Source organism: Arachis stenosperma, chromosome 3 (genome assembly GCF_014773155.1).
Source record: "Arachis stenosperma cultivar V10309 chromosome 3, arast.V10309.gnm1.PFL2, whole genome shotgun sequence".
Taxonomy (NCBI): Eukaryota; Viridiplantae; Streptophyta; class Magnoliopsida; order Fabales; family Fabaceae; genus Arachis; species Arachis stenosperma.
In genome coordinates, this window is record NC_080379.1 from 764,134 (window position 1) to 791,901 (window position 27,768).

The 27,768-nt window shown below is 28.3% G+C and overlaps 4 protein-coding genes across 5 annotated transcripts; all 4 read left to right on the plus strand.

Moving 5' to 3' along the window:
- Positions 1 to 3,974: 3,974 nt before the first annotated feature.
- Positions 3,975 to 5,878, plus strand: LOC130970413 (vacuolar protein sorting-associated protein 24 homolog 1). Its single transcript, XM_057896495.1, has 6 exons — positions 3,975 to 4,266; positions 4,357 to 4,433; positions 4,535 to 4,637; positions 5,032 to 5,153; positions 5,232 to 5,426; positions 5,510 to 5,878. Exons 1-6 carry the CDS (start codon positions 4,155 to 4,157, stop codon positions 5,588 to 5,590), a joined length of 690 nt encoding a protein of 229 aa, XP_057752478.1. The 5' UTR covers positions 3,975 to 4,154; the 3' UTR covers positions 5,591 to 5,878.
- A 2,821-nt stretch (positions 5,879 to 8,699) lies between these two features.
- Positions 8,700 to 12,758, plus strand: LOC130970411 (serine carboxypeptidase-like). Its single transcript, XM_057896493.1, has 9 exons — positions 8,700 to 9,076; positions 9,775 to 9,949; positions 10,373 to 10,492; positions 10,576 to 10,719; positions 10,969 to 11,119; positions 11,247 to 11,335; positions 11,431 to 11,692; positions 12,261 to 12,394; positions 12,463 to 12,758. Exons 1-9 carry the CDS (start codon positions 8,700 to 8,702, stop codon positions 12,556 to 12,558), a joined length of 1,548 nt encoding a protein of 515 aa, XP_057752476.1. The 3' UTR covers positions 12,559 to 12,758.
- A 3,103-nt stretch (positions 12,759 to 15,861) lies between these two features.
- Positions 15,862 to 20,036, plus strand: LOC130970227 (serine carboxypeptidase-like 48). Its single transcript, XM_057896239.1, has 8 exons — positions 15,862 to 16,077; positions 17,311 to 17,485; positions 17,597 to 17,860; positions 17,944 to 18,094; positions 18,883 to 18,971; positions 19,088 to 19,349; positions 19,637 to 19,770; positions 19,877 to 20,036. The coding sequence occupies exons 1-8, from the start codon at positions 15,878 to 15,880 to the stop codon at positions 19,964 to 19,966; spliced, it is 1,365 nt and encodes a 454-aa protein (XP_057752222.1). The 5' UTR covers positions 15,862 to 15,877; the 3' UTR covers positions 19,967 to 20,036.
- A 957-nt stretch (positions 20,037 to 20,993) lies between these two features.
- Positions 20,994 to 24,377, plus strand: LOC130967695 (uncharacterized). 2 transcript variants are annotated; one of them, XM_057892671.1, is made up of 10 exons: positions 20,994 to 21,105; positions 21,196 to 21,303; positions 21,782 to 21,848; positions 22,452 to 22,517; positions 22,678 to 22,771; positions 22,891 to 23,001; positions 23,107 to 23,252; positions 23,392 to 23,466; positions 23,545 to 23,637; positions 23,720 to 24,377. In XM_057892671.1, the coding sequence occupies exons 2-10, from the start codon at positions 21,290 to 21,292 to the stop codon at positions 24,011 to 24,013; spliced, it is 960 nt and encodes a 319-aa protein (XP_057748654.1). In that variant the 5' UTR covers positions 20,994 to 21,105; positions 21,196 to 21,289; the 3' UTR covers positions 24,014 to 24,377. The 2 variants fall into 2 exon arrangements, with proteins under 2 accessions (XP_057748654.1, XP_057748655.1); XM_057892672.1 differs by having other exon boundaries at positions 21,006 to 21,105; positions 23,152 to 23,252; positions 23,720 to 24,373.
- The last annotated feature ends 3,391 nt before the right edge of the window (positions 24,378 to 27,768 follow it).

A 27,768-nucleotide genomic window follows, 5' to 3' on the forward strand; every position in this document is an offset into this window, starting at 1 on the left:
TAATCCTTCTGTTCAGAAACCAAAACAAGGAAGTTTTCGTTAAGTGTCACTGTAAATTGTATGACTTGTACACGAATTAAAATATATATTATAAAGTTGGTTTAATTTGCACATTATTTATTATTTAATAACAAAATATAAATTCTTTTTAAATTAAATTTAAACATATAATTCAATAGTAAATGATGTATACATGAATTAAATTACAAAACTAGTCAAGTTGTGGTGGGTACTACTAAATCTTAGGGAGCATGCATGCATGGAGTGATGTTATTAGGGATCAATAATTCTGCTTATTAAAATATTCCATAAATTAAATTCTGAAATGGAAAGGATCTTCGACTATATGAGGCAAAAACTGCTGAAATTATTCAAAGACAATGGGACCCGAATAATTAAATTAAATTTGTCTATGAACGCACGCCACCTTCTACCCAATTGCAGTTCCTCATATTCATCACAAAGCTTTCAACTTTTGGTGGATTCTTAAAATATATAGTTTATTATTAATATAATATCTTCAATAGTACTACGGAAGGTGGTAATTTTTCCAATGATTATAATTTGGTGCTCTCGGTTCTTGATCAGTAATAATGATGTGAGAGTTATTTGCATATGATTAAGTAGTAGTCAATTGCCATTTTTAATTTACTTCAAATAAGCTCTATTCCTTCAACATATATTATCAATTTATCTTATGATATAACGGCTTCATTTTAGTAACATCTTTTTATTAACGGTTCTGTTACGTTATCAACAGCATATCTGCTAACTTCTGCCAACTCTTATTTATAATTGTGTTTTATGGAAGTGTGTTCGTGGATGTGTCTAATAAAAATGTCTTTTTTATAACTGTGTTTAATAGAAGTATCTTTATAGATATATTTTCTGGATGTGTCTCTTTATATATGTATTTAAAATATATTAATTATTAGACACATCTACGAACACACTTCCATAAAACACAAATATAAATAAGAGTTGGCAGAAGTTGACAGATAATATGTTGGTACCCTATACTTTTTCTTTTATTAATTTATTAGTTAGCAAAAATATTGATATATAGCTAGAAAAAATGTTTCAATTTGTCTAACCATAAATTAAACCCCCCCTTTCTATCTCTCCCTCTCTCTCTTATCATTTTTCTATAAAATAAAATATATTTTTTGTCTCAAAAATTTTAAAAATATCCCTAAATTTTATTTTATTTTAATTTTATCCTATAAGTTTTCGATTTTGCATCAAATATATCCCTGACGACTAATTTTTCAAAAAATTTAAAATCGATTCAACAACAATTTCATAAGAACAACCCCTAAACATAAGCAAACTAAATATAATTTTCATACATTATTGTTAGATTAGTCTTAAATTTTTTGAAAATTTAGCCGTCGAGAATATATTTGATGCAAATCGACTAGGATAAAATTGAAATAAAATAAAACTTAAGAATATTTTTAAAATTTTTACCAAAATTTCAGAGACAAAAAATATACTTTACCATTTTTCTATATTTAGTTCATGTAATATTTTCAACTAATTTTGTCTCCTCAAAGATGGAATTATCATTCATATAAAAAATAAATAATTAGCTTTGTCCAATCTAGCAATGTAGCATATATCAATATCTTTTGTTAAGGTTTGGTTATTCTTTTATTGACAAATAAATATGATTTTAAATTAAAGAGGCGACAGGATAAGGAGTGGTTTATCCGTAATGATCTTTTTATTAGATACGGTATATATTTATATATTATACGTTATAGCTAGTTGCTAATAAGTTTTCCAAATTTTAGTATATTATATATTAAATTGCAATTTGCCATGGAATAAGTGAAAAATGAAGCCATTGTTAAAATTTTAATCCATCATTGGCTTCATATTAGTCATACCATACCATGAAGAGTGCATTATGGAATGGAACACTACTTTAATTCCTGATTTGCATTATTTTGTTGAAGTTTATAAGTTTTGAAATGAAAGATGTTATGATTGAAAATGAATAACAATTATTGCATAAATTGATTATATATTGTAGGTCCATTGGATTCTCATGCATGGCCCCATGATATTATTATTTCAAAGCTAAGTTTAATCAAATTCCATGGTGATCAGTTACGAATTATTACACCCATATAAACACATACTTTTTTGCTTACCTAAAATATAGGATTCCTTCCATATGTCGGATTATTACTTTGGAGTAGTTTCCCATTATTCAATTAAATTTTTTAATTCAGAAATAATAATGTTTGCTTTCATCTAATCTTTTGTTGTGATTAAAATTTAGAATACCATATCTATATGTATCGTGAATGTTTGAACAAACTTGTATAATGTTACTTTAAGTGTTGAAAATGTAACATTTTTTTAATGTACATATTAAGCTAAGTGACATTATTTATTTTTGAAAAAGAAGGATAATATATATGTGGATGATAACATTCATTAGAATCTTTGGCTAATTATTGTCAACATGTAATTATCAAAGTTCATCGTGTTTGCAAGGGACAATTAAGTTGATAATGGCCCTTAGTTAGTGACTTAACAGTGTTAGTAAGATTAGTTAGATATTGCCGACAGGTTGATAGTGCCATTGCACCCAATGCAATGACACACTAGCATTTGTCATATATGGCATTATGTTTATTCCTTTAATTTAATTTTATCATCTTCTAAATCACGATTATATTATTTTTTAAAATATTTATACGATTTTAATGACTAGGTGTTCATTATTAGATTGTGATAATGGCTATTTTGGTTTGTTTTAGTTATTATTAAGGTGGTGGTTTAATTTAATTCAGATTATATATATATATAGAAGAAATGCTTTCAAAATTTGGATGTTGTATATTATTAATATTAAGAAAGGCTTGATGAGAGTATGCTTTATTGATTTGAAACTAAACAAAGGAACATTAGTCTATAAATTAATTAATCATCCTTTTAGAAAAGAGATTATGGCATGATCTCTTAATTATAGTGGATATGTCATATTAATGGGAAGAACATCATTATGAAATATTGAAATCTAAATGCAGTGATAAGGAGTTGGAAAATTAAACTATTTGTCTCTTTTTTTTTTTGTTTTTCTTGTGAGAATAATATTCTAATTGGATCTGAACCCATCTAATATAATATAATATATAGCTAGGCTTAGGCTTAACCTAATTGTTATAAATGCATATAAATAAAACATATAGAATTAAATACATGTTTGGACTGAATTAATATCTAGTATATAGCTAGATAAGAAAAATCAAAACCTACTCAAGCATTCAAGTAGTCAAATATTCTATTTGGCAACATACTTAAAATACTTATTTGGATAGGTTGGTCGACAAAATTGAGTTGACTTTTCTTTCGATATGTTTATATATAAAATATATAATAATAATATATATAAAAATAAATAAAATAATATAATTATTTATATATAAATATATAATAATTAATTTTTAATATACACATAATATATTTTATTTAATTTTTACTTTTGAGATTTAAAACGGGTCTAGCATTAATCATCTCATCAAAAGATAAAAATCAGGTATTTTTTTTTTTAATTTAGATCCTCTAAATTTTGAATTTTCACTAAGAGGATAAAGTGTGATCTCTCACCATTTATTTCATAGGTGGGATCAAGAGAAAACATGAGAGAAAAACTATTCAAGAGTGAGAGATCATACTTTATTTTTTAGAGTGAAATTCAAAATTTAGAGGATCAAAATTTTTTTTTTTGTTGTACATGAAATCAGGTATATTGAATGCAGTGGGTTCTCTCAATTTTTTGTAGTAAATTGTGTGATGGGCCGTAAGTTTTTGTCCAAGAATGCATTGGATATTTTTTTGTAAAACAAAAACTTAGCAGCCCAAGCCTGGTCTGGCCCATTTACGACCCCTGCTCATAATTGTTTTGTGACGCATACGTGGCATACGCGTGAAAAAGGAGAAAAGAAAAAGGAAGGAGCTTGTTGAGAAGATGACAAAGCAGATGGTGGTGTTTGATTCCGAAAAGAATCAAACGGAAAGAATCAATTTTTGGACTAATTATCTTCCAGGGGTTGAAAGATCCACTCTCTTCTTTCCGATCCCAAACTGAAGAAGAAGGCAGAAAAACCCTAATTGGTTGGTTTTGGGATCATTGAGAAATGGAGAAGGTAATGAACATTCTGAAGCCGAAGCCGAACCCTCAACAGTTGTTGAGAGATTGGCAGCGTCGCCTTCGCCAGGAGTGCCGCAACATTGAGCGCCAAATTCGAGGTAATTCCCTTTCTAAACCCTAATTTCTTCTTCTCATCCTCTTCCTATTTTTATTGTGGCTGATTTTTATGTGTTTTTTCGATGAATCAGATATACAGAGAGAAGAGAAGAATGTACAAAAGGCGATTAAAGAAGCTGCAAAGAGGAACGATATGGGCTCTGCAAAGGTCAAAAATTTCGCCCCCTATCCTTTTCTTATTAATTTTGAATCTAAATGGTTCGAAGAGTGAAGTCGCTGTTTTGGGATTCTCATATCTGCAATTTGCAGGCCCTTGCCAAGGAACTTGTGAGATCTAAGAAAACAGTAAACAGACTTTATGAAAATAAGGCACAATTGAATTCAATATCAATGCACCTTGGAGAGAGTGTGGGTAAGTTTAACCATGTTTTGTTTGGCTTATATAGAGTAAACCTTGGTTCAAGTTAGTAGAGTTTATGCTAAGAATGGAAAAAAAGCATTGGAGGTAACTAGGTCAGTTAGGCTGGTTAGGATCATGATGGAATCAAATTCCTAATTGATGAAAAATGCACCATCATTGTAATGAATGTGTTGTGTAAATTGTTCTGTCCAAATCATAAGCTGAGAGATGTTTATTATTGACCGAGTCTGTGAGTCAAATGCACTCATAGCAGTGGTGTGACAACCATATATGTTCTTGCAACAATTGTTGTTTGGTAATTAAGTTTAGCAGTTAGTTCTCATATCAGAATTGTGTCATTAAAATCTCTCTATTATGGAATTCATGGTATTGTTTGCTTTTGCAGCAATTGCTCGCACTGTGGGACATCTATCCAAGAGTGCCGAGGTTATGAAGCTTGTCAATAACCTCATGAAGGCTCCTGAAATGGCTGTGACAATGCAGGAGTTTAGCAAAGAAATGACAAAGGTATGTGAGTTGCAAGTCCACTTTCTGGTTAGAGAACATATTTGCATTGTTCTTAATAAGGTTTTATGTATCTTGTAGGCAGGAGTAATCGAGGAGATAGTAAACGATGCTGTTGACTCAGCTCTAGATTCTGAGGACATAGAAGATGAGATCGAAGAAGAAGTCGACAAGGTATTGACAGCAATAGCTGGAGAGACAGCTGCAGAGCTTCCGGAAGCCGTTAGGAAACAAAAGTTGAAGCAACCTGAACAAAGGGTTGGAACCAGTGAAGGGGTATGTACAAGTTCATTCTCTTTGTAAAATCGCTCTTTCTTTGACACAGTTTACACTAATTGTGAAACATTTTATAAATGCAGGAAGAGGCTATAGCTGAGGGTGTTGATGATGAGGAAGAAATGGAAGAAATAAGGGCAAGACTTGCCAAAGTTAGGTCATAACTCATAAACAAGGCTTCAGTACTCTGATAATATAATTGCAAGACAAGTTATTAAGAAAAGTCTACATCCTATTTGTGATAATTTGACATTTTGACTGGAAAAGAGAATAATTTGACTGTAAACTAATTTGTGATAGTTTGTATGTAATACAGGGAAGTTTTATCAAAGGGTAGTAGATTTTTTGGAGTTACATGATCAACGGAAAAAGACTTTTCTCCATGATATAGGAGAATATTGTATATTTAATGTTCAATGTTGGCTCTAAAATGAGATCCCTTTTTCTTTCCTTATTTCTTACTAAACCAGGATGCATGAGGTCCCTTAATAATATAAACAAATTAGTGAGTATTAGAAATTTATGAACTTATGGAGGATCTGGATCTGCCGTATGAGTCACTACTTCAGCACTAACAAGATTCACTGAAGTTGGTCAAATTAATTGTGTTTAATTTTTGTCTAAGTGCTTGATATGATACAATACACATCCCTTCAAAGTTGTTACCTCACATGCATTGCCGTACATCTTGAGCTGCCAAAATTGAAGTGTTAAGTTACATCCTGAAAAATTTGTAGGTGTTCATTTGTGTTTCTGATTTACCCACATTTTATATTATATATTAACGGAAGAGTTTTAAGTGTACTGAGAACATCGGTGTTTCAGTTGGTAGTATTTTAGTTGTTTTAACTGTTGATCTGAATTATAAAAAAATATATAATATATTAAATGAAATTAATGGATAAAACAACTGGAACACCGATATTCTCTTTCTTTCCAATATTCTCTTTCGTTACACTTATTTTTCCTATATTAATATATAATGTTTGTGTACTTTTGTTAGTTTGTAATATGTTTTTACCTTTTTGTTTTTGGGATAGCATGTGGCTTATCACTTGGGGGAGTGAATTGTTGGCTTCTTTCATCCAAGAAGTGATACATTACATTACACATTTACACGTCTAATACTTTGACATCATAGGCACATTACTACACCTTCATTTGTGGAGTTTGGATAGCACCTCACGCATACATTAATGCTGCTATCATGCCACTTAATTAATTAATTAATTAATTAACACTAATACTATCGCATTGGGAAATGTGGAATAGCAGGGAGATGAAGGTCATTCCAAATGGTTGATAGTGTCAACACCTAAAGCAAGTATAATAAGCACTATAAAGGGTCAATACTCAATACAGATACAAGTTTACAACTAATCCTGGCTTAAGGGCCATATTAGTTGGTCCACCTTTTATTTTTATTATTTTGTTTTAAATTTCATTTGACCTTATTCTTTTGACTTTTATAAGTGAATGCTCTGTTGCCATGTACTAGCAACATTTTCTGGATAGTGCTTATATTCTAGAATCTGATTAAACGAGGATAGCAAAGTTATTATCTAATAGGAAGAATATCAGGATTTTCAAAAATATCGGTTTCAGTGATTAGCTATTGATCTGAATTAAGTACAACTGAATTATTAATTCACTCTCTTTATAAATTAAATATTATAATAAAAAATAATAAATATGGGGTTAATCAAAATGATAAATATTTTATATTCTAATCGCGGAAGTACATACCATTTAAGATATCACTTATAATTATTCTTCTCCTCCCTTGACAGATAATGACATAAAATGATGAATTATGAATAGGTTAAATCTACGGTCTATCATTCTTAGTCTAAAATGGAGGATGTTGATCTTCTTCTACGCCACGCATTAATATATTGCATAACTAGAATAATGATATAAGAATGTTATAAATTAAAGTATTAGAAATGAGTTTAAACCTCATATTAGGTGTATGTTCATTCAAATTTGGTCACGGTTGCGTAGGCCTATGTTTTTGAAAGACAGATAATATATATTTTCGATTATCAAATTCGGTAGCTATAGCTATATATATGAATTATGATGCTTCATATGAAAAAAAGAAAAAAAAAATTGCATAGACAGAAAGAGCGTTTTTGGAATAAATCCATGATTAACAAATTTTGTTTACTTAGAAAAATATTGGAATGAAAATTGCAAACAGGAATTATAAAAGAACGGAATGTGGTCTACTCACATTTCAACATATTTCATAAATTCAGTAACTATGAATTTGACAAGGCACAAAATTATTGGTTATAATGGTTCAACAAAAACCTCATCAGAATTCAGAAACAGAGGAACCATGTAACTGAAATCTGGTACAACTTACACAACTGTAAAACAAAGCAGTATCTAAATTATTTGTTTTGATTTGAATGAATCTTTCATTATTATTTTCCAATTATTCTTGGAAGAACGTGGTGCCGTCCAACAAAAAAAAAAAAGTATATTACTATAATATCTAAGGTCAATTTTTTAAAAAAGTTAAATTTCACATATCTGATTTTGATTAAATTTATTTATATTATATTTATTCATGCTAACTTAAATGGGCAACTGTCAAGCTTTATGAAATGCACTAAATTATCGTATGTGCAAAGCACGTGCAAGTCAAGTGATATATCATATACGCTCATTGATCATGTCACATACAGTTATGAACTGTAATATATTTATAAATTTATTATAGTGTAACATACAAAATTTGACAAATTAAATATATGAACAACAAATCAAGTTAAATTGGTGGAGTGATTAACCTACTTATCTGTTTAACTAAATTTGGGATCTATTTTTTTTTTTTGTGCATACAATAATTTATTGATCAATAACAAACTCCTTAAATAGAGTTTAAATTTGCGACAGATTAATCTTTGATACGCCGAATTAGAATATTGTTTTGTTTCTTTCTTTGTAGCAGTATTATTATTGTCTTTTGTTTAGGTTATATCCACGGACGGATGATTTAATACTTAATATATAAAAAAATTGGCATTGATGTGAACTAATAAGAGATAGTTACATACATCATGCATTACTCCATAGTCCATAGAAGTTAACTAATTAATTTAAAAAATATTTAAAAAAAATAAAAATTAGTCAAAAATAAATATAATTAAATAATATTAAATATAATAAATACAAGCCTTGACATTGTGATAGTTAATTAGCATAACCAAATGCTATAAATTGAGAAGTATATCCCCACACAATTTCTACAAAGCAAGAAACATGGCATCACCATCACCAACCCTCACCAAAATAATCTCTCACCCATTTTTCTTCTTTCTCTTCTTCTTTTCATGTTCTACTATTCTATCCTATGCAACAAGAACTTCTCCATCACCACCATCATCCATCAATAGTAATAATGATCTTCATCATCTCTCTCCAGCAGAGAGGCTCATAAGAAGCCTTAATCTGTTTCCAACAAAGCCAGTTAATATCATAGAAGGAGGAGTTGGTGACGACGACGATGTGTTCGTGCCTGGAAAGATTGTTGAGAAGAACTTCTCATTTTTTTCTCTTTCTGATTCTGATCATCCTTCTATTGATGATCTTGGTCACCATGCTGGATATTATTCTCTTGTTCACACCAAAGCTGCAAGGTAAATTCAATTTATTTTAATTTCGATACACTTTTAATGTAAAACAATTTTAGACGTACGAATGTATATATTAGTAAAAATAATTATTTTTTATATTAATTATATAAATAGTCATCTAAAATACAAAGAGATGTGATTGAACGATTTTATAAAATATTTTAGATTATTAGTGTATTAAAATTAAATTTATAATTGTGATCATCATTTGAGTTTTGATATATATTAGGTTTTAGAAGTGTATTCACATAATATTTTGGTTAAATTAAAAAGGCTCATCTAACATAGTTGACTACTATTTCTTATCAATTACTATTTATATATAAGGGTCATGTAATGAATTGAAGTAATAATATGTCACAACTAGAAAATTGTTTACGCTATGATGATTAAGGTCAAACAATAATTGTTACTATACATCACCCTTTTTATTCTTTTTGCACAATTATAGACATATAGATGTTATATTAGCTGTTCCTGGAATCATCATCATCATGTGGGTTTTATATTAATTTAGATGTATGAATGTGATATTTTCGAAGCCACTACTATACTACGTAAAGTGACAAATTAAAACATTGTCCTACACGTAAAGTGTTTGTGGATGCGTCATGTACAAGGTTATCTAGGGTCACCATTAATTAATTAATATTTTTAATCAAATTAAAAAATTATTATTGTATTTTATGAATTTTTTGTAGGATGTTCTATTTTTTCTTTGAATCTCGGAACAATAATAAGGATGACCCAGTTGTGATATGGTTGACTGGAGGACCAGGGTGTAGCAGTGAACTTGCATTGTTCTATGAAAATGGTCCGTTCATAATTACTAGTAACAACCTCTCACTTCTATGGAATGATTATGGTTGGGACAAGGTACTAATAATAACCATTAATTCTATACATTGTCCTCTCTTATATTATATAATTATAATTGCTATAAATAATTAACTTGGCTTGATCGAATAGTCAGCTCACTCTTTTTATTAAACAAGTGTTGGGTTGTTTGAATCTCGTCTTTTACATGAACTAACTCATTGGTCAACGACTAACTTTTAAATAGAGTATAGATTCACAATGAATCATTCCTTAACCTATTGAATTAGAGGATATTGTAAACAACTAAAAAAAATATAATTGCTACAAATGTTATAATATTATGCTTCATTTTCATAAATGTAAAAGTCATAGAAAACTTTAGTTAAATCAAAGCCGTTACACCAACTATGTTTACTTATTGTTGGAATAATTTCATTTGATTAAGTAATTAAAGTTAAATATATAATATTATATTTTCAGGCATCAAATATTCTATTTGTTGACCAACCCACTGGGACAGGTTTTAGTTACAGTTCTGATGACTCTGACATTCGCCATGATGAGAATGGTGTTAGCAATGATTTGTACGATTTCTTGCAGGTAATAATAATTCTTTCAAAAATAATAATCTATATTTATTATACAAAATCCACTAATTATTTAATTTCTCTTTTTTTTACTAGGCATTTTTCAAAGAACACTCGGAGTTTGTGAATAATGACTTCTATATCACTGGAGAATCATATGCTGGACATTACATTCCAGCTTTTGCATCTCGAGTTCATCAAGGAAACAAAAATCATGAAGGAATTCATATAAATTTAAAGGTCTTCATTTATTTATTTATTTATTGTTTGATTTAATTTGATCCTATAGGTGGTAATATATATTGTTAGAATATAATTAGAACCAATTATGATCAATTAGTATTATTTAGTATATCTGAATATTTATTATAGAATATTACGTCTTTATTATTACGATTCTTTTAGTACCTATAAATACACTTCTATATTATACACAAATTCTTTTTTTCAATTTAGTCTCTTGTTTCTAACGTATATAATTAATTACAGGGTTTGGCTATAGGTAATGGATTAACTAATCCTGGAATCCAATACAGAGCATACACTGATTATGCATTAGACAATAAATTAATTACAAAAGATGATCATCAAGCTATCAATACGTTGGTCCCACCGTGTGAAAAAGCCATTCGAACTTGCGGTATTATTAATTATTTCATGTATATTATTATATTTTTTATAATAGAGTGAGATGCATGAAGCCATCAACATTAAATTAGGTTTAGTTTGTTTAATATTAACACACTATTATGTGTTGAATTTTGTAGCCAAGGAAGGTGAAAGAGCCTGTGTGTCAGCCAAGGGTAAATGTGAAAGTATATTTGATAGCATCTTATCAATTACCGGAAATATTAATGTACGAAACAAAAAATATAATATTTATGAGTTTAATTTTGATACACTGCCTATATAAGAGAATATATCTTATTATAGTATATGTTTGGATTGCAGTACTATGACATCCGAAAAAAATGCTACGGGGAAATGTGCTATGATTTTTCGGACATGGAGAGATTTTTGAGACAAGGAAGAGTGAGAGAAGCTTTAGGTGTTGATGGGAAGTTGGAGTTTGTTTCATGTAGTAGGAGAGTGTATGATGCTATGAATGGGGATTGGATGAAGAATTTGGAAGTTGATATTCCAAATCTTCTTGAAGATGGTATTAGATTGCTTGTGTATGCTGGTGAAAAAGATCTCATTTGCAATTGGCTTGGTAAGCCCCTTTGGATTTTTTTTTTATTGCAATTTTTGTATGAACATGAACGTAACTATTTCATATTTAACATTAGATGAAAATTCAGATGCAGTCGACTTCACGTGAAGTTGATAGTTGAGAACGGTTAGATTATTTGACTGATTTGACTAAATTTTCATCCAACGATTCTCGGCCATCAACTTCACGTGAAGTCCACTACAGCTGAGTTCCATCTTAATATTATTATTATTGTAGTCGATATCAACATATCTCGTCTTTATTAATGGCTTATTCTTAAGTAAGAATTAAGCATTGCTTGTTAATTAAACAGATTTTATTTTTTTTTGTATATTTGTGATATTTATATTAATAGTTCAAATTTAAAAGAACAAACTAGTAATCAGGTTAACTATATTTTTGTAAAATTATAAAAAAAAAATAATAATTCAAAATATGCTAATTTATTTGGTACTTCTAATATCAAGTTATTTTTTAAAGTGTTATACTTTCTAGTTATTTCAAAGCGCATTAGTATTTGTCCTAAACCCTAAACCTAAAATTCGATATTTTTTTTTTCATTGGACAGGGAATTCAAGGTGGGTTCATGCCATGAAATGGTCAGGTCAAGAACAATTTAGAGCATCTCCTACAATCCAATTTGTGGTCAACGGTTCAGATGCCGGTTCACTAAAAAGCTATGGCCCACTTGCTTTCCTTAAGGTTTGTGTTTAGGGCTGTATTAATAATTAATTACTTGAGTGTTGGTTAATTAAATTGATGACTAACAGGTAAATGAAGCAGGGCACATGGTGCCAATGGATCAACCAGAAGCTGCACTTGAAATGATCACAAGATGGATGAAAGGGACATTAACTGTCACATAATTAAAAATATATTTTATTTTTATATAAATAATAATAATAATATTAATTTATAATAGGAATATATAGGATTACGAAATTTAAGCTTCGAGTAGTAGATAGTTACTTGGTTCGAGCCTTTTTATTATTTTTCACATAGCATTTGAGCATTATTTAAATAAAAAATGCGAACACATAATTGAAGTGATGTCATGTCGCAATGTTTCTATTTTCTATTTTTTTTAACTAAGAGCAGTTATATAGTTTGACTGATTTAACTAAATTTTCATCTAACGACTCTCTGCTATTAACTTCATATGAAGTCGACTGCACCTGAATTTTTATTTTTTTATTTTTTTATTTTTTAAGTTACTCTTCTAATTAATATCATTACGAGGAATTGGAAAAAATGTCTCACTCTTGGTTATTAAAGAAATGACAACACTATCCGAATGAACTCGTAAGTATCTGATAATTTTTTGTCATTTTTTATTATTTTCATTGGTGATAATATCTATTTTAAAAATAAAACCATAAACAATAATTAACCAAACAGGCTTAACACATTTCGACCCAAAAAAAAAAGTGATTAACACCTTGCTCCGACCAAGAAAAAACTCTGAGTAGGATCTTGTAATTTCCTTTTTTGGGCTTCCACCAAATTTTATCAACAAAAAAAATGTCGATACCAATAGTAAGATCATTAAAATGGATCAAATTTATGGCATCATCATTTGTTTACATATTTAAAATTTATTAAATATAAGAATAATGTCAGATATAGTTAATAAAATTCAATATTTTTTATTAATAAATAGTCAAAGTCTCTTAATTATATTGTTGACAAATTATTTTCCACGAGAGAATTTACTAGTAGGAAGTTAACCAAAAATATCTAACCATCCATACATGATTCTATGCTAAATTTGTGTAATAGAGGCTGGGTCAAATTAAATGAGATGCATGCACTATTTTGACCATTAATGAAAAATCATATTATTTATTAAGAATTTAATTTTGATTTTTATACGTGTATTTAATTAAATAATCTCACATTAATAAAAATAATTATTTTTTATATTAATTATATAAATAATTATAAAAAAAACAGATATGATGGCACAATTATTTTACACTTTTAATACATCAAATTAAATTCTATTTATTAATATCATCAAATTAGTCTCATTTTCGAGATATGATTCCAATTTGGTAGATCGAATACCAAATAAAATAATTATTTTTATAGATTTTATATATTCATCAAATTGTTTTCATCTGTTAAAATGTTTACAAATTAGTCAAAAACTAGTTATATTATATTCGATGATGGATATCTTAGCTTGTTTATAAACAAAAATAATAATAATAAAAATAAACTAACATGTTAATTTAGATAATAATGTAAAACTTTTATTATATAAAAATTATATCTAGAAAATCTATTATATATTCTAATTTTAGAATCAAAATGTGTCACATATTACTTTTTTATTATAATTTGAATTAAATATTTTCCTCCAAAATTAAGGAATTCTCCTCTCTTTCTTACTAATTTTACAACCAAAATGTGTCACATGTCAGTCCCTCATTATAATTGAAATCAAAAGTTTTCTCCAAAATTAAAGAGTTTTCCCCTCCTCAATCTTCTTTTCTCTATCTCTCTCATTACTTCAACCACTCTATCTATTTTATATATCATTATTAATATTAATATTTAATATGAATGACTAATTACTAATTTGACAATCAAAATATACAACATGACATTCTTTAATTGCATTAACATTAAAATTAAAATATCAAAATTGAAATTGAAATATACCTATATTATGTATCATATATTACTATCTAATTTAATAATCAAATGTGTCACAACTCACATGACACTCTCTTATTAAAATTAAGTGAAAATACTTTTTTCTAAAATTAATAAACTCCCTTCCTAAATTCTCTCATCTACCTCTCTCCATTTTTCTATTTCTCTCTACCATTTTTACTCTATATATAATTTATATTTTAAATTAATAATTTAATAAATCAAAATATGTCCTTCGATATTTTTTATTATAATTTAAATAAAATTTTTTCTTCCAAATTAAAGTTAACAAACTCTCAGTCTTATAGTCTTATTTTTCATCTTTATCTTTCTCTCTCTTTTCTTTCATTCTCTATTTTTTCTAACTTTTTGTTATACAGAAAACAAAATAATATAATTCAAATAAAAAATATTATTATTATTATTATATACATATTCTTTTAGTTTTTTATTTAGTTTTAAATTTTCACCGCTTAATTTTTTAATCTATATTTTCATTTTTCTTCTTTCAAATATTTATTACATATAATTTGGAGAGAATACTAATGTTATCATTAAAATTTAGAATCAAGATTCAATTGTTTTAAAAAAATTAATTTTGAGTTAATTTTATAACTATCCGTATAATTTTTTATAATAATATCTAATTATATTTATATATAGAAAGAGAAAAAATATTATTTTTAAATAATAAGTAAAAAAATTAATTATTTTTATTTGTACAACAGACTTAATACTTAATTAAATGTAAAAGTATATACGTTAAATTGTTTCAAATTTTAGATAATGAATATTAAAATTAATTATTAATAAAAAATTAGACTTTTTCATATAAAAATAATAACTAAAAAACTTATTATTTGATTTTTTATCTATAAATATATTGGTTTTCTTAGTCAGAGACTTTTGTCAATTTACGACTTATATTTTGAAAAAGTAGTTTGATTTTATAAATTTTTTGTGTCATGTATAATCTATTGTCAAAATAAAGTGAACTGTAATTTTAAAAAATGTATATTTTCGTAATAACTCCCGTAATGTTATTACGAGTAAAAATACTAGTCAACACTATATATAGCAGCTAATTTCAGTCAACGCTATAATAAGTTGTTAAATAATTATAATATGAAACTCATTAAAAGTAAACTTTTGTTGAATTTAGATTTTAAAATTTATTTTGGGTTTTGTATGTTTTTATTTTTAAGAGTTTTAGATTTATTTTATTATTAAATATTATATGTAAATTGGCTGTGTAATCCAATACTTTTTCAATACCTTTTTAATTATATATCTTGTGAAATTACGAATTTCTTCTATATATAGATTTATTTGCAATGCTATAAATTTAGAAGAATCGCAATACGTCCATTTTCCAATTTCTACAAATTAATTAAAATGGCATCAAAAAGGTCTCTCATCACTCTTTGTTTGTTCTTGTTCTACTTTTCATTAACATTATGTTTGTGTTATGGAACAAGAACATTGTCCCCATTATCATCATCCACAAATGATGTTCTTCTTAGGATGACCCCAGCAGAAAGGCTGATAAGAAGCTTCAATCTGTTTCCAAGAAAATCAGTAAACATAAGAAGAGGAAGTAGTGATGATGTGTTTGTCCCTGGAAAATTAGTGGAGAAGAAGTTCTCATTTCTTGCTGATTCCTCTGTTCAAGAATTAGGTCATCATGCCGGCTATTATTCTCTTCCTCGTACCAAAGCCGCAAGGTACGTCGTACGTGTCATGAAATTACTCCTCTCAGGATCGAATTTATATTTTTTAGTCATACAAAATTTTTTTGATATTATATTTATGGATCCCGCTAAGAATGGAACTCTTGACCTTTCGGATCTAGCGCTTTAATACCATGTCATGATACCACTCATCCCAAAAACTTCAGCTGATGGGAAAATGTAACACTAATGATTATATCTCTAATACTTCATAAATCTCCATTGTATACATTGTATAAATATTTCATTGGCTCCTCATATTTTTCCTATATTTATTCTATAAAAAATAATTGTAAGGCGTAAGTAGTTAAATTTATAATAAAAAATATTATTTGTATCTTAAAACTAGTTCATCGTATATTTGTGTATAAGCACATATGTTATTTAATTTATTTTTAATGTTAAAAATATTATATGTACATCAAAATCAATTATTTTGTATTTATGTATAAATATATGTGTTGTTTAATTTATTTTTCAATTTGTATTTTGTATTTAACATGTATTTTATACTAGTAGCTAATTTTGATTATTGATTTTAGTGTACACTTAACGTAATTGAATTTGTAAGACTGTGTTTGAAAAGAAGACTAAAATCGAGAGACAAATAGACAAAGACTGAGAGAATAAAACTAAATTAAACCTCTGTATTGTGTTTGATGTAAAATATATTTGATTGAGTTATGTCCAGTATCATGTATCATGTTTGATTTAGGATAAATATAAAAGTTAAAGAATAGATATAAAATTTAAAAAATTAAATAAAAATATTTTTTTAAAAAAAAGTCATTTAAATTTCAATTTTCAATCTTATAAATTTCAGTTTTCGAAATTATTACTTTCTGAAAATATGGAAAGAACTAAAATTTTGTATCACAAAATTAAAATTTTAGTTTTAATTTTTAACTACCAAATACAATATCAAATTCTAGTCCTCAATCTCAATTTTAATATCTAAAAACAAACACTAGAATCAAGTGTACTAATCCATCACTATCAAATATTGTTTTTATTTCTCTATGATATGATGTGTGTGTATTGAGAATAATTACAACTAGATTCTATGTTTTGATTCAAAAATGATTGAAGTTGTTAGAAATAGACGCAATTTCCACTATATATATGCACTAACCAAGACTACCACTAATGTGGGAAGAATCATTATATGATATTATCATGGCATGCCCTTTTAATTCTCCTTTACATACACTACTTTATGATTTGTAGGATGTTCTATTTTTTCTTTGAATCTCGGAACAATAATAGCAAAGATGCCCCAGTTGTGATATGGTTGACTGGAGGACCAGGATGTGGCAGTGAACTTGCATTGTTCTATGAGAATGGTCCTTTCAAAATTACTAATAACATGTCTCTTGTTTCCAATGACTATGGTTGGGACAAGGTATGTAACAATTCCATAATCTATCCCTCTACATAATAATACAAATTAAAAAGTAGCATTTGTGGTCGAATAACGACTCTCAACTATCAATTTCACGATTAATTTTTGTAGGTTTCAAACCTTATCTATGTTGATCAACCAACTGGGACAGGGTTCAGCTACAGTTCTGATGAGTCAGACCTTCGCCATGATGAAACGGGTGTTAGCAACGATCTTTACGATTTCTTGCAGGCATTTTTCAAACAGCATCCTCAGTTTGTTAAGAATGATTTTTATATCACCGGAGAATCATATGCTGGACACTATATTCCAGCTCTTGCCTCTCGAATTCATCAAGCTAACAAACAAAAACAAGCCATTCTTATAAATCTAAAGGTATTATTATTGTTATCATATCCCTTAATTATATCATAGTTCGTTATGTTCTCCCTTTATTATTAATCCTACAAATTTTACAGGGTTTTGCTATTGGCAACGGATTAACCAATCCGGGGATTCAATATGCAGCATACACGGATTTTGCATTATCCAATAAATTAATTACAAAGAGTGATTACAACAACATCAACTCCAGGCTCCATGGATGTGAACAAGAAGTAAAAAATTGCGGTATTATATAATATTACCTTTTAACTATTTCTTTCAATTTTCACGTGATGATGAAATTGGTTGCTCAATTTTTAAATTAATCATATTAGCTTTTCAAATTTAAACAACTAACCAAGTTTGTCCTTCAATCAGTTGACTAATGACTAGAAAAGGGTATTATCTACTAGGGGAGTTATTAGTTTGGTTTGATTCGGTTTTGGACCAAAAACCAATCGAACCAATCTATTTGGTTTTCACAGAATATCAACCAATTAATTTGCTGTCTGTGCAACAAGTGAATCGAACCGAACCGAATAAAAAACGATTTGATTTGATCGGTTTTTTTAATTTTTAAATTCTAACTAATAAAAAATTTATCTTAGTAAAATGATATTCAAAACAATTAATAAACTGAAATAAAATTACATTACATTCAAATTCAACACAATTTTAACTTATTCCAACAACTAAACATAAAACAAACACATTTGTTAAGTCTAAAATTTTCATTTCAATGTATTACTAAGCCACTTTTTCAGTTCGGTTCGATTTTTGTCGAACCAACTAAAAATCAAATCGAACCAAACCAATCGGTTTACTTCAAAAAAACAAAAAAATCTATTTTTTCAGTTTTTTATTGGGTTGTTGTAAATTTCGATTCGGTTTTACAGTAAATTTTGGATCGGTTTGGTAACTTACACCCCTATCTACATATAAGAAGGACTAATAACAGGACCAATGTATAATTTTTTTTTTTTGGGTTACGTATATAATTATTGACATTAATTAGTGACTCTCTTGATTTGTAGCAACTGAAGGTGGAGACCATTGTGCCACCGCTAAAGCCACGTGTGACCAAATATTCCAAAGTATCCTTAGCGCTGCTGGCAACGTTAATGTAAGAAACAAAACTAGAACATATATAATTATATATCGTCTTTTTTTTTTTAATACTTATATTATTAACAAATTGTGTATGATGCATGATGTGTTTGCTTGTTGGTATTATTGCAGTACTATGACATTAGAAAAAAATGTGAAGGAGCTTTGTGCTATGACTTCTCAAACGTGGATAAACTCTTAAACGATAATTCAGTGAAGAAGGCTTTAGGTGTGGATGATGATTTGGACTATGTTTCATGCAGTGATGAAGTGTATTTTGATATGGTTAATGACTTCATGGTCAATTATGATGTGGGTATTCCACCTCTTCTTGAAGATGGTATTAGGTTTCTTAACTATGCTGGTGAAGAAGATCTCATTTGTAATTGGCTAGGTAATAAACCCTACTTGTATTCCTGAAATTACACTTGCGTCTTAATTTAACCTCTAAAAATTTTGATTTATTCAATTTGGTTTGATTCTATAATATGATATTCGTAATTCACGATAAATTTTTATATTATTTTTGTCATAAAATTGTTAACGATGAACTAAGATAAACTGACACTTATCATATTGGACTCTCCAATAATTATTAATAATGTGTCAATTTAAATTTTTTATTTCAATTTGTTTCTTAATCTCAAATCGTCACATTCTAACTAATCATGGTATGAGCAGGTAATATAAGATGGGTTAGTGCCATGAAATGGTCAGGTCAAAAAGAATTTAACGCAGCTCCTACAGTCCAATATAAAGTCAATGGTGTAGAGGCAGGGTCTCTATCAAGTCATGGACCTCTCACTTTCTTGAAGGTATGTTTGTCTTTTTAATAATAATATCTCAATAAATTTTAGATATCTAATTTTTAAGACTCTTAGAGTTGTTAATGTTTTAATTTATTTATGCTATATTAAACAGGTATATAAAGCTGGACACTTGGTTCCTATGGACCAACCAGAAGCCGCACTTGATATGCTCACAAGATGGATGCAAGGCAAATTAAATTAAGTGATGTCCTCGTCACAAAATCAATTCAAATCAAAATAAATTTATTAATGATTATCTCTTGTATGTTAGAAATATATATCAGTGATATTAGACTATTTAGAGAAGATTACTGAATGTTTATGTATTTTATAAATTTATTTGGTGTTAATATTTTAGGAATTTAGATATATAAATAATAATTTTAATAATATAATGGTTTTATAAATTTAGTTGTTATTATTATAATTTTTACTTCACTTTAATAATAAGTATTATAGGTTAATAATTAAATAATATTATTTTTTATAATATTTTAGTATTAATTAATAAAATTACCTTTTAGTATATATTTTTTATTTATTGCATTCAGGAAAATAACCGCAAAAAAAGTGAAATCCAAAAAAAAATTAAGGATTTGAAAATTGAAAATTCATGAGATTCCAACTAAATAATCATAACAAAAAAAAAAACCCTTAAAAATCTTCAATCTTTTATTATTATTTTTTTCTTTTTTCGATAAATAAAAGCTTAAATTAAATGCAAAGAGGGCAAGCAAAGTACATCAGTGTCAATGACCGAGTTGCCCAAAAATATGGGTATTAGTACACCATTTTTTTTATTGAAATTATTACCTTCCATAATGAAAAAGTTATATAACTATCTCAGTCTAAGGATTAATTTTGTACAGATTTTCTTCAACAAAATCTAAAATTTATTAACTTACACTAATATAACATGAGAGTATTATGACTACTTATATATATTTTGGTTGAACAGTTGTAATTGAAATTATACTTATCCCAATCAATTTAGTTGAGTGGCAAACAGTAAATTCACTCATTTATTTAAATAAGTATTTTCTGTTCGAGTATCTTTAATTAGAATTTAGATTTGTGATGAAATAATTCTTTATTTGTCGTGTTGGATATTTAAAAAACTATAAAATAGTTACGGTCCCTTCTATTTTGGGCCGCAGGCCCATACAATAAAAACGTTTAGTGATATAATTATAATTAATTAATTATACATAATAATATTTTTAATGCAAAAGGAGTTGAGAAGAAAAGATTGATAGAGGAATGAAGGAAGTGGCAGAGTTTTGAATCAAACACTATCATTATTTCGAACCACTCTTTCATTCTCACTCTCATTTCTTCAATGTTGTTGCTTCCCCCTTCTAACAGTGTTCCTTTTTTACTATGTTTTTCATAAATTTCTGCTCTTTTTTAATTATTGTTATTATTTTTCAGCGGTTAAGAGCAATATATGAACTCAGGTGGGAGATAGAGCCTCTGGATTTGTCTTTCGTATCTGGGATTTTTTCATTTAGCAGACTCTGATCTTATGGCACTTGACAGGTATCTTTCTTAAACTCAAGTCTTAACCTTATATAATCTAAAGGGATGTGTTGCCCATTTTATTGATAGGACCTGTCAATTCTTCTGTTCTATATGATGTTTCTGTGATTTCACTTTGGTTGAACACTACCTGTTTGTTTTATTGCCTGGATAAAGATTTGAAGATATTTATGTTACTTGGTTGTTTTTCTTTGATAGCATGTCATATTGAGCTTTGACTTCCTCTTCTTATGATGGATGATAGCACAAATTGCTATTAAGTAGTGGTATTTGTTGAAATTTGTATTCTTTTGAATCATTCTGTGCCTGCCAGCCAGCAGCGTTCTTTTCTGATTTTTCCCCCTCCTAAGGAAAATCATATGGTGATGCCTGTCAATACATATGTTGTAATATCACTTTAGTTTTACTGTTTTATGTCATTATTGGTTATGTGCTTTAGAATAGATGTGTGTCATACCGCTTGTGTTTATTCGAACAGGTTAAATTCTCCAACTACATTTGAAATGCCACTGGAGGTTTTGGGCCATGAATTGCAGTTTACTCAGGTATATTTATCTTTTTCAAGTATACCTTCTATAACTATCCCATTTTGTTGAGTGGAAGGTACTTTGAAGAAGGTGTTCTTTATGGATCTGGTGAACAGAACTTGCATTATATATATTAAATAGTCTTAATGCAGGTAGATTAATAACAGCTAACACCTTTGTTCGTTTAGTAAATTGAAGTTACATTTTCCTTTAAGCCGAGCGAGGTTTGCCTTAGTTGATATGATTTATGTCAGGCAAGCTGAAATTTTGTACAAGTAAAAACCTTCTTGAATAGTATGATTGGTGTAGAAGAGGCTCATATTGTTGCCCTAGTGACTCTATGATTCTGCTCGATAAGTAGGTACTGTCGAGATCCTTGGAAATGATTAGATATATACAATGCTATAGAGAAGAGTCCCCTTGGAAAATTTGCAAGTCATGATTGATAAATTTTTCATGAGCTTAGAATTTTTATATTTTTTACTTCGGGATGTTCTCTTGTTTCTTCTCTAGCTTCTAGGATTTGAATTCATTATTCGATTATTTACCCCCCGAAGTTTCCCTTTTTCTTTTTCCTCTTTATCTATAAAATATTTGACAATGCCAATTTTGTTTTGTCAGGATCCCAATTCAAAGCACTTAGGAACAACTGTGTGGGATTCATCACTTGTTTTTGCCAAATTTCTTGTAAGTTGTTGATCCTCCTAACATTTTCTGAACTGTTCTGTCATAAATATAATTTAGTTTTAGAATCTAAACATGGTTTTAATGAACTTATTTAGATATTGCATCTAATTTCGCTCACCTTCTAATATCTTAAGGTGTATCTTTATTTTATTTTTTTCAGGAACGGAATTGCAGAAAGGGAAGGTTTTCTCCAGCTAAACTTAAAGGAAAACGTGTAATTGAACTTGGAGCTGGCTGTGGTGTTTCTGGTTTTGGTAATGTTACAAATGATTTTTAATGTTTGGTTAGCCTATTAATTAACTCGTCCTATATGGACTCCCTTATTGAAATCAATCCAGCTTTTCTTACTTAAAATACTTGGATCCTTTTGCAGGCATGGCTATGCTGGGGTGTGATGTTATAGTGACAGACCAAAAAGAGGTGTTGCCGTTATTGCAGAGAAACATCGAACGTAATATTTCAAGAGTCATGCAGAAGAACCCTGGTGTGATTTGAAATGCTTCGGCTGTTTTGATTCCCTGATATCTACGATTTGAATACATGTTCGCATCATGTTGTTGCTCTTACATTTGGTGATTCTATTCTATAGATTTGAATGGTGATAATTCCTTACAAGCAAATATATTTTTTCTAGAGTCATTTGGTTCGATCAAGGTTGCCGAACTTCAGTGGGGAGATGAGAGCCACATTAAGGCTGTTGATCCTCCATTTGACTATATTATTGGCACCGATGTTGTAAGTTAGTACACAATTTCTACAAACTGCATGCTGTAAATACAACTTCTTCATTAAGAAATTATTAATTATCATTTGAATGTTATTCTGCATCAGCTAAATACTATGCTAACTTTTTTCCTCTTAAATTCTATTGAAGGTCTATGTAGAGCATCTGTTGGAACCTCTGTTGCAGACAATACTTGCTTTATCTGGACCTAGGACTACAATCTTGGTATGTCATTCAACTTTTCTAAAATTTGTCATTCTAATTCACCAATTTCCCCCTTTAATTTTGACGTTCTCCATGAAGTTGGGCCATGAGATCCGTTCCACCTGTGTCCATGAAAAGATGCTTGAGATGTGGAAACAAAACTTTGATGTGAAGAATGTTCCAAAATCTAAAGTATGCTACTATATATATCTCTTTGATTATTGAAGGCGAGTTTGGTTATATGAAGTTGTACTCAAGTCTTCAATTTATGCAGATGGATGAAACATATCAACATCCAAGTATTCAGCTCTTCATTATGGGATTCAAGAATTCAGCTGAGTCCACCGGGAACTCAGGTCAGGCAGCTGCCGAAAAAGTTGACGATCAAACTGGCGTGGAAGGTAAAAGTGGTGAGGAAAATTTGGCAATGGAACCATCATCTAGTGTTGAAAAAAATGTTGAGGATCATGAGAAAGCAGCAACCGGAACTAAAAAGCTTAGTGAGTGGGAAGCAAGAAGGTATGGATCAATGGCTGCAAGGATTCTGAAAGATGTAAAGATATCCTGATTTTGAGAGCCCATAGAAACGAGTTTAATTTTAATATATTGTCAATGTAAAACGTGTTGATGTTGTAAGTTATACGAATTAAATCTTTAATGAAATGCCATAGTGGTCATTTCATTTGCCTAGGCTTTTTTTTTTGTCGGATGGATTGGACAATCTTCAATCCTAGGTATCACCATACACCTACACAATATTTCGAATCTGGATGCAGCTTATTAAAAGGCACATGATTTACCATCTGAGCTAAGTCTCAACTGCATTTGCCTAGGCTTCAAATGGTGTTAACCTTGACCCACTTTTGGGCTTTATTGGGCCTATAGTGGACTTCTCCCAACAAAGCCTAATGCCCATATCTTTGGGCCTGTACTGCTTTGACTTTAAAAAAAACTCTCAATCAGACCTCATCATTCATGACATAAATCATCTCATTTTCAACAAATTGTGGAAAAGAATAAAAGTCAAACTGATGATTTGAACTTTTAAGGCACAGAAATAGAGTCCGCCATTGATAATTTATTTTGATTATTATGGAATTAAATATGACAACTAAATTAATTAAGTTAGGTATCTCATTTAGTAGTACAAAAATGAATAAAAGACAGCATTATTATACTTTTTTTCCCCCAATGGAATATTGTCACTTCACAAAATTAACGTGAGAGAGTAGACAACATATAAAAATAGATATATAAATGGTAGCTTAAGAATCAAGGAAAAAGACCAAGAAAATAATTGCAGTGTCAACACCATTGCTTTGACTCCTATGTGTGTGTTTGTTAGCTGAGGGTTCGTTAAATTTTGTACCACTCACCAAACGGGTTGATAGAGTTTCAAATTCAAAGTTTGCAAACCAATCTCTCACCAAACTCATCAAACAAATGGAAATTTCTAATTTCTTCTATTCCAGTTAGTAGTAACTATATATTATTTTAGTCTCTCATACTAAATAACAAGTAGGTGATTATTAGGTCAATAATAATGATATAGTAATTAATGCATGAAGTTGAAAATGAATTAATAAGCTTAGTAGTTTTCAATTTGTTATTTGCTTGAAGTGACTGATTGATTTTCATTTTCCCCTACCTATGCCTCTGGCTGCTATGTGTATAGCCACTTAGAGAACTTTGCATTCACGTGTGAGTTTGTGACCATGGACCCTCTGCCACTCTTTCTCATGGAACCTTATTATTCTTATGGATACCATAATATTAATATTAATAATAGTAAAAATAACTTCATATTTTTAAAGAAAAATACAAAATTACTAACATAAAAAAAAAATTGAATTCTAACTCTTAAAAGTATATCAATTAGAAAAACATATGTTAACATGACCGGTTAGAGTGAGATATACTTTTTTTTCCCTTAATTCAAGAGTTAAATTATAATTTATTCTTATGAAATATCATAAATTCTGTTAGAAAACTAACTAGGAGCGCAACTAACCCGAGCTTCGAATTTTAAAATTAGAAATAAAAAGGAGTTTATTGAGTTAGTTTATATTGTAGTTAATCTTCTATATTTTTTCATATGTTTAAATAAGATTGTCTTTAATAAAAACAATACATATGATTTACTAAAAAAAATATAAAAATAAATGGATTATTCTAAGAGTAAATTAGATTTTTTTTTATATCTCTATTTCTTTGCTCGTTAATATAATTAGTTAATTACACACAAAAATAAAAAAGTGACATTTTTATTCCTTGATAACATATTTTAGAGTGTCCTAAAAATAATATCAAAGTTTGAAATTAAAGGCTGAACAATGAAAGAAACAATTTTAAACTAAACATGTATAAAAAAAAAAAAAAACCCTAAAATAAGGAACATTGATTATATAAAGAAAATGCAGATTTTTGTTGTCATTGGATTAACAGGGATATGTCTCTGTCTGCCGAATCTGAGTTTAGTTAGGACCTCTTTGACTTTTTCTCTCTTCAACCTATTTCACTTTCGCAATTCACTCATCTTCTCTAATTTCTTTCCCAATTTACCCCTCAACTCTTTGTGAATATTACATAATAGGAACCCTTAGCTCTAGGTTCTAGATAACACAACCTTCAAGTTTTTCACCTTGCAATAATTCAAGTTTGGCTAATTAATTAATTAGTATACTGTTCTGTGGGAATTATTCATTTCATTATGATCGATTTGACCATAATCTGATCTGAGTATATCGCGAAAGGATTTAAATCCTCTAAATTTTAAATTTTATTTTAGAGAATTAAATTTAATTTTTTATTATTTATTTTATAAGTAAGACAAAAAAAATATAAGAGAGAAACAATTCTAAGAGTGAAAAATCAAATTTCATTCTCTAAACTAAAATTCAAAATTTAGAGGATTCAAATCCATCGTGAAAAACTTGTCAACATAAAACTACGGCTATATATACCACTCATGGTATATATAATTTATAAAGCTGTATAAGAAAAGGAGATCGATACCACAATTAATTATTATGATGAACACAATAAGATTGATTCATGCTATTATTAATTCGTTTTTAAGCCGTATAATATTATTTAATAAACCAATTTAGATAGGTCAAATTTTTATATATATACAGTAATTTGTAAAATGAATCTCAAATTAATTTTTTATCTCTCAACTTGAAAGTATAGTAAGAAAAAAATAATTATTGTTATGGGTAGACAAATTATTAAAAAGTATCCAATTTAGATTAAAAAAATTAAAATGAAATTATGTAATTTCTTCTATTTTATTGGATGGTCCTCAATGTTTTTGGCTAATAATAAATGTAATTAATACTTGCATATTTTCTTAAAAAATAAGTGAAGAGCATAATTCTCTCCTATAAATTATTTACAAATCGAATATAAGATGAGTTATATATATATATATATATTATCCCCTTTTTGTGATGAAACCTTTTAATAATGAAAATGTTAATTATTTTTAAATTTTTACGTGCAACTATCTCATTTAAAATAATTTAATCTACACAAAAAAATACCATATTATTAGTGCATAAAAAAAAAGTTAATGGTTATTATTATAATACATGCGTGTATATCATGGCTTCCATGGTGGCTATTGAAAAAGTTGTCTTGAAAGAAAAGATATATGAGTTATAAATAACGACCTTCAATTCCAGCAGGATTCATTTTTCATTCCCCCTTGTTTCAGACATGAACGCAACTTCATTATTTGTGTCGTCGGCAATGCAAATTTGACCTTAAAAACCTTCAATGTTGTTCATGCACTATTTAAGAGCATTCCAGACACCAATACTCCAACATCAACGCTCGTTAGAGATATAATTATTTATATTATTTTTTTATTAATTTAAATTTTTAAAATGAGTAAAGTTTTATATCATTGTATCATAGTTTAAAATAAATAAAAAAATAATACTTGTATAAAATTTTAGCAAATTCAAATAAAATTCTTACTTGAAAAAAAAATATTAGATATATAATCGTTCATATTATATATTTGAGACAAAATTTTAAATGATCTTTGATAATTATCTTAAAAGACAACGAGGTCCTCTAAAAAAAAATATTCTTTTCGACTCCTGATTTTTGTTTTTACGAGACTAATTAGTCACTTTGTCAATATTTTCAATCAGTATTAACAGAATAAGCTTATATGGCATGTTAAACTCTTGATTTTTCCATTAAAAATAATTAAGATTAACAAATTCTTTTTTGTTAAAAGTCTCATTATATTTTAAGAATAATTATCAAAACCATTTAGTTTTTATTTTTATTTTTCTATTATATTTTTTA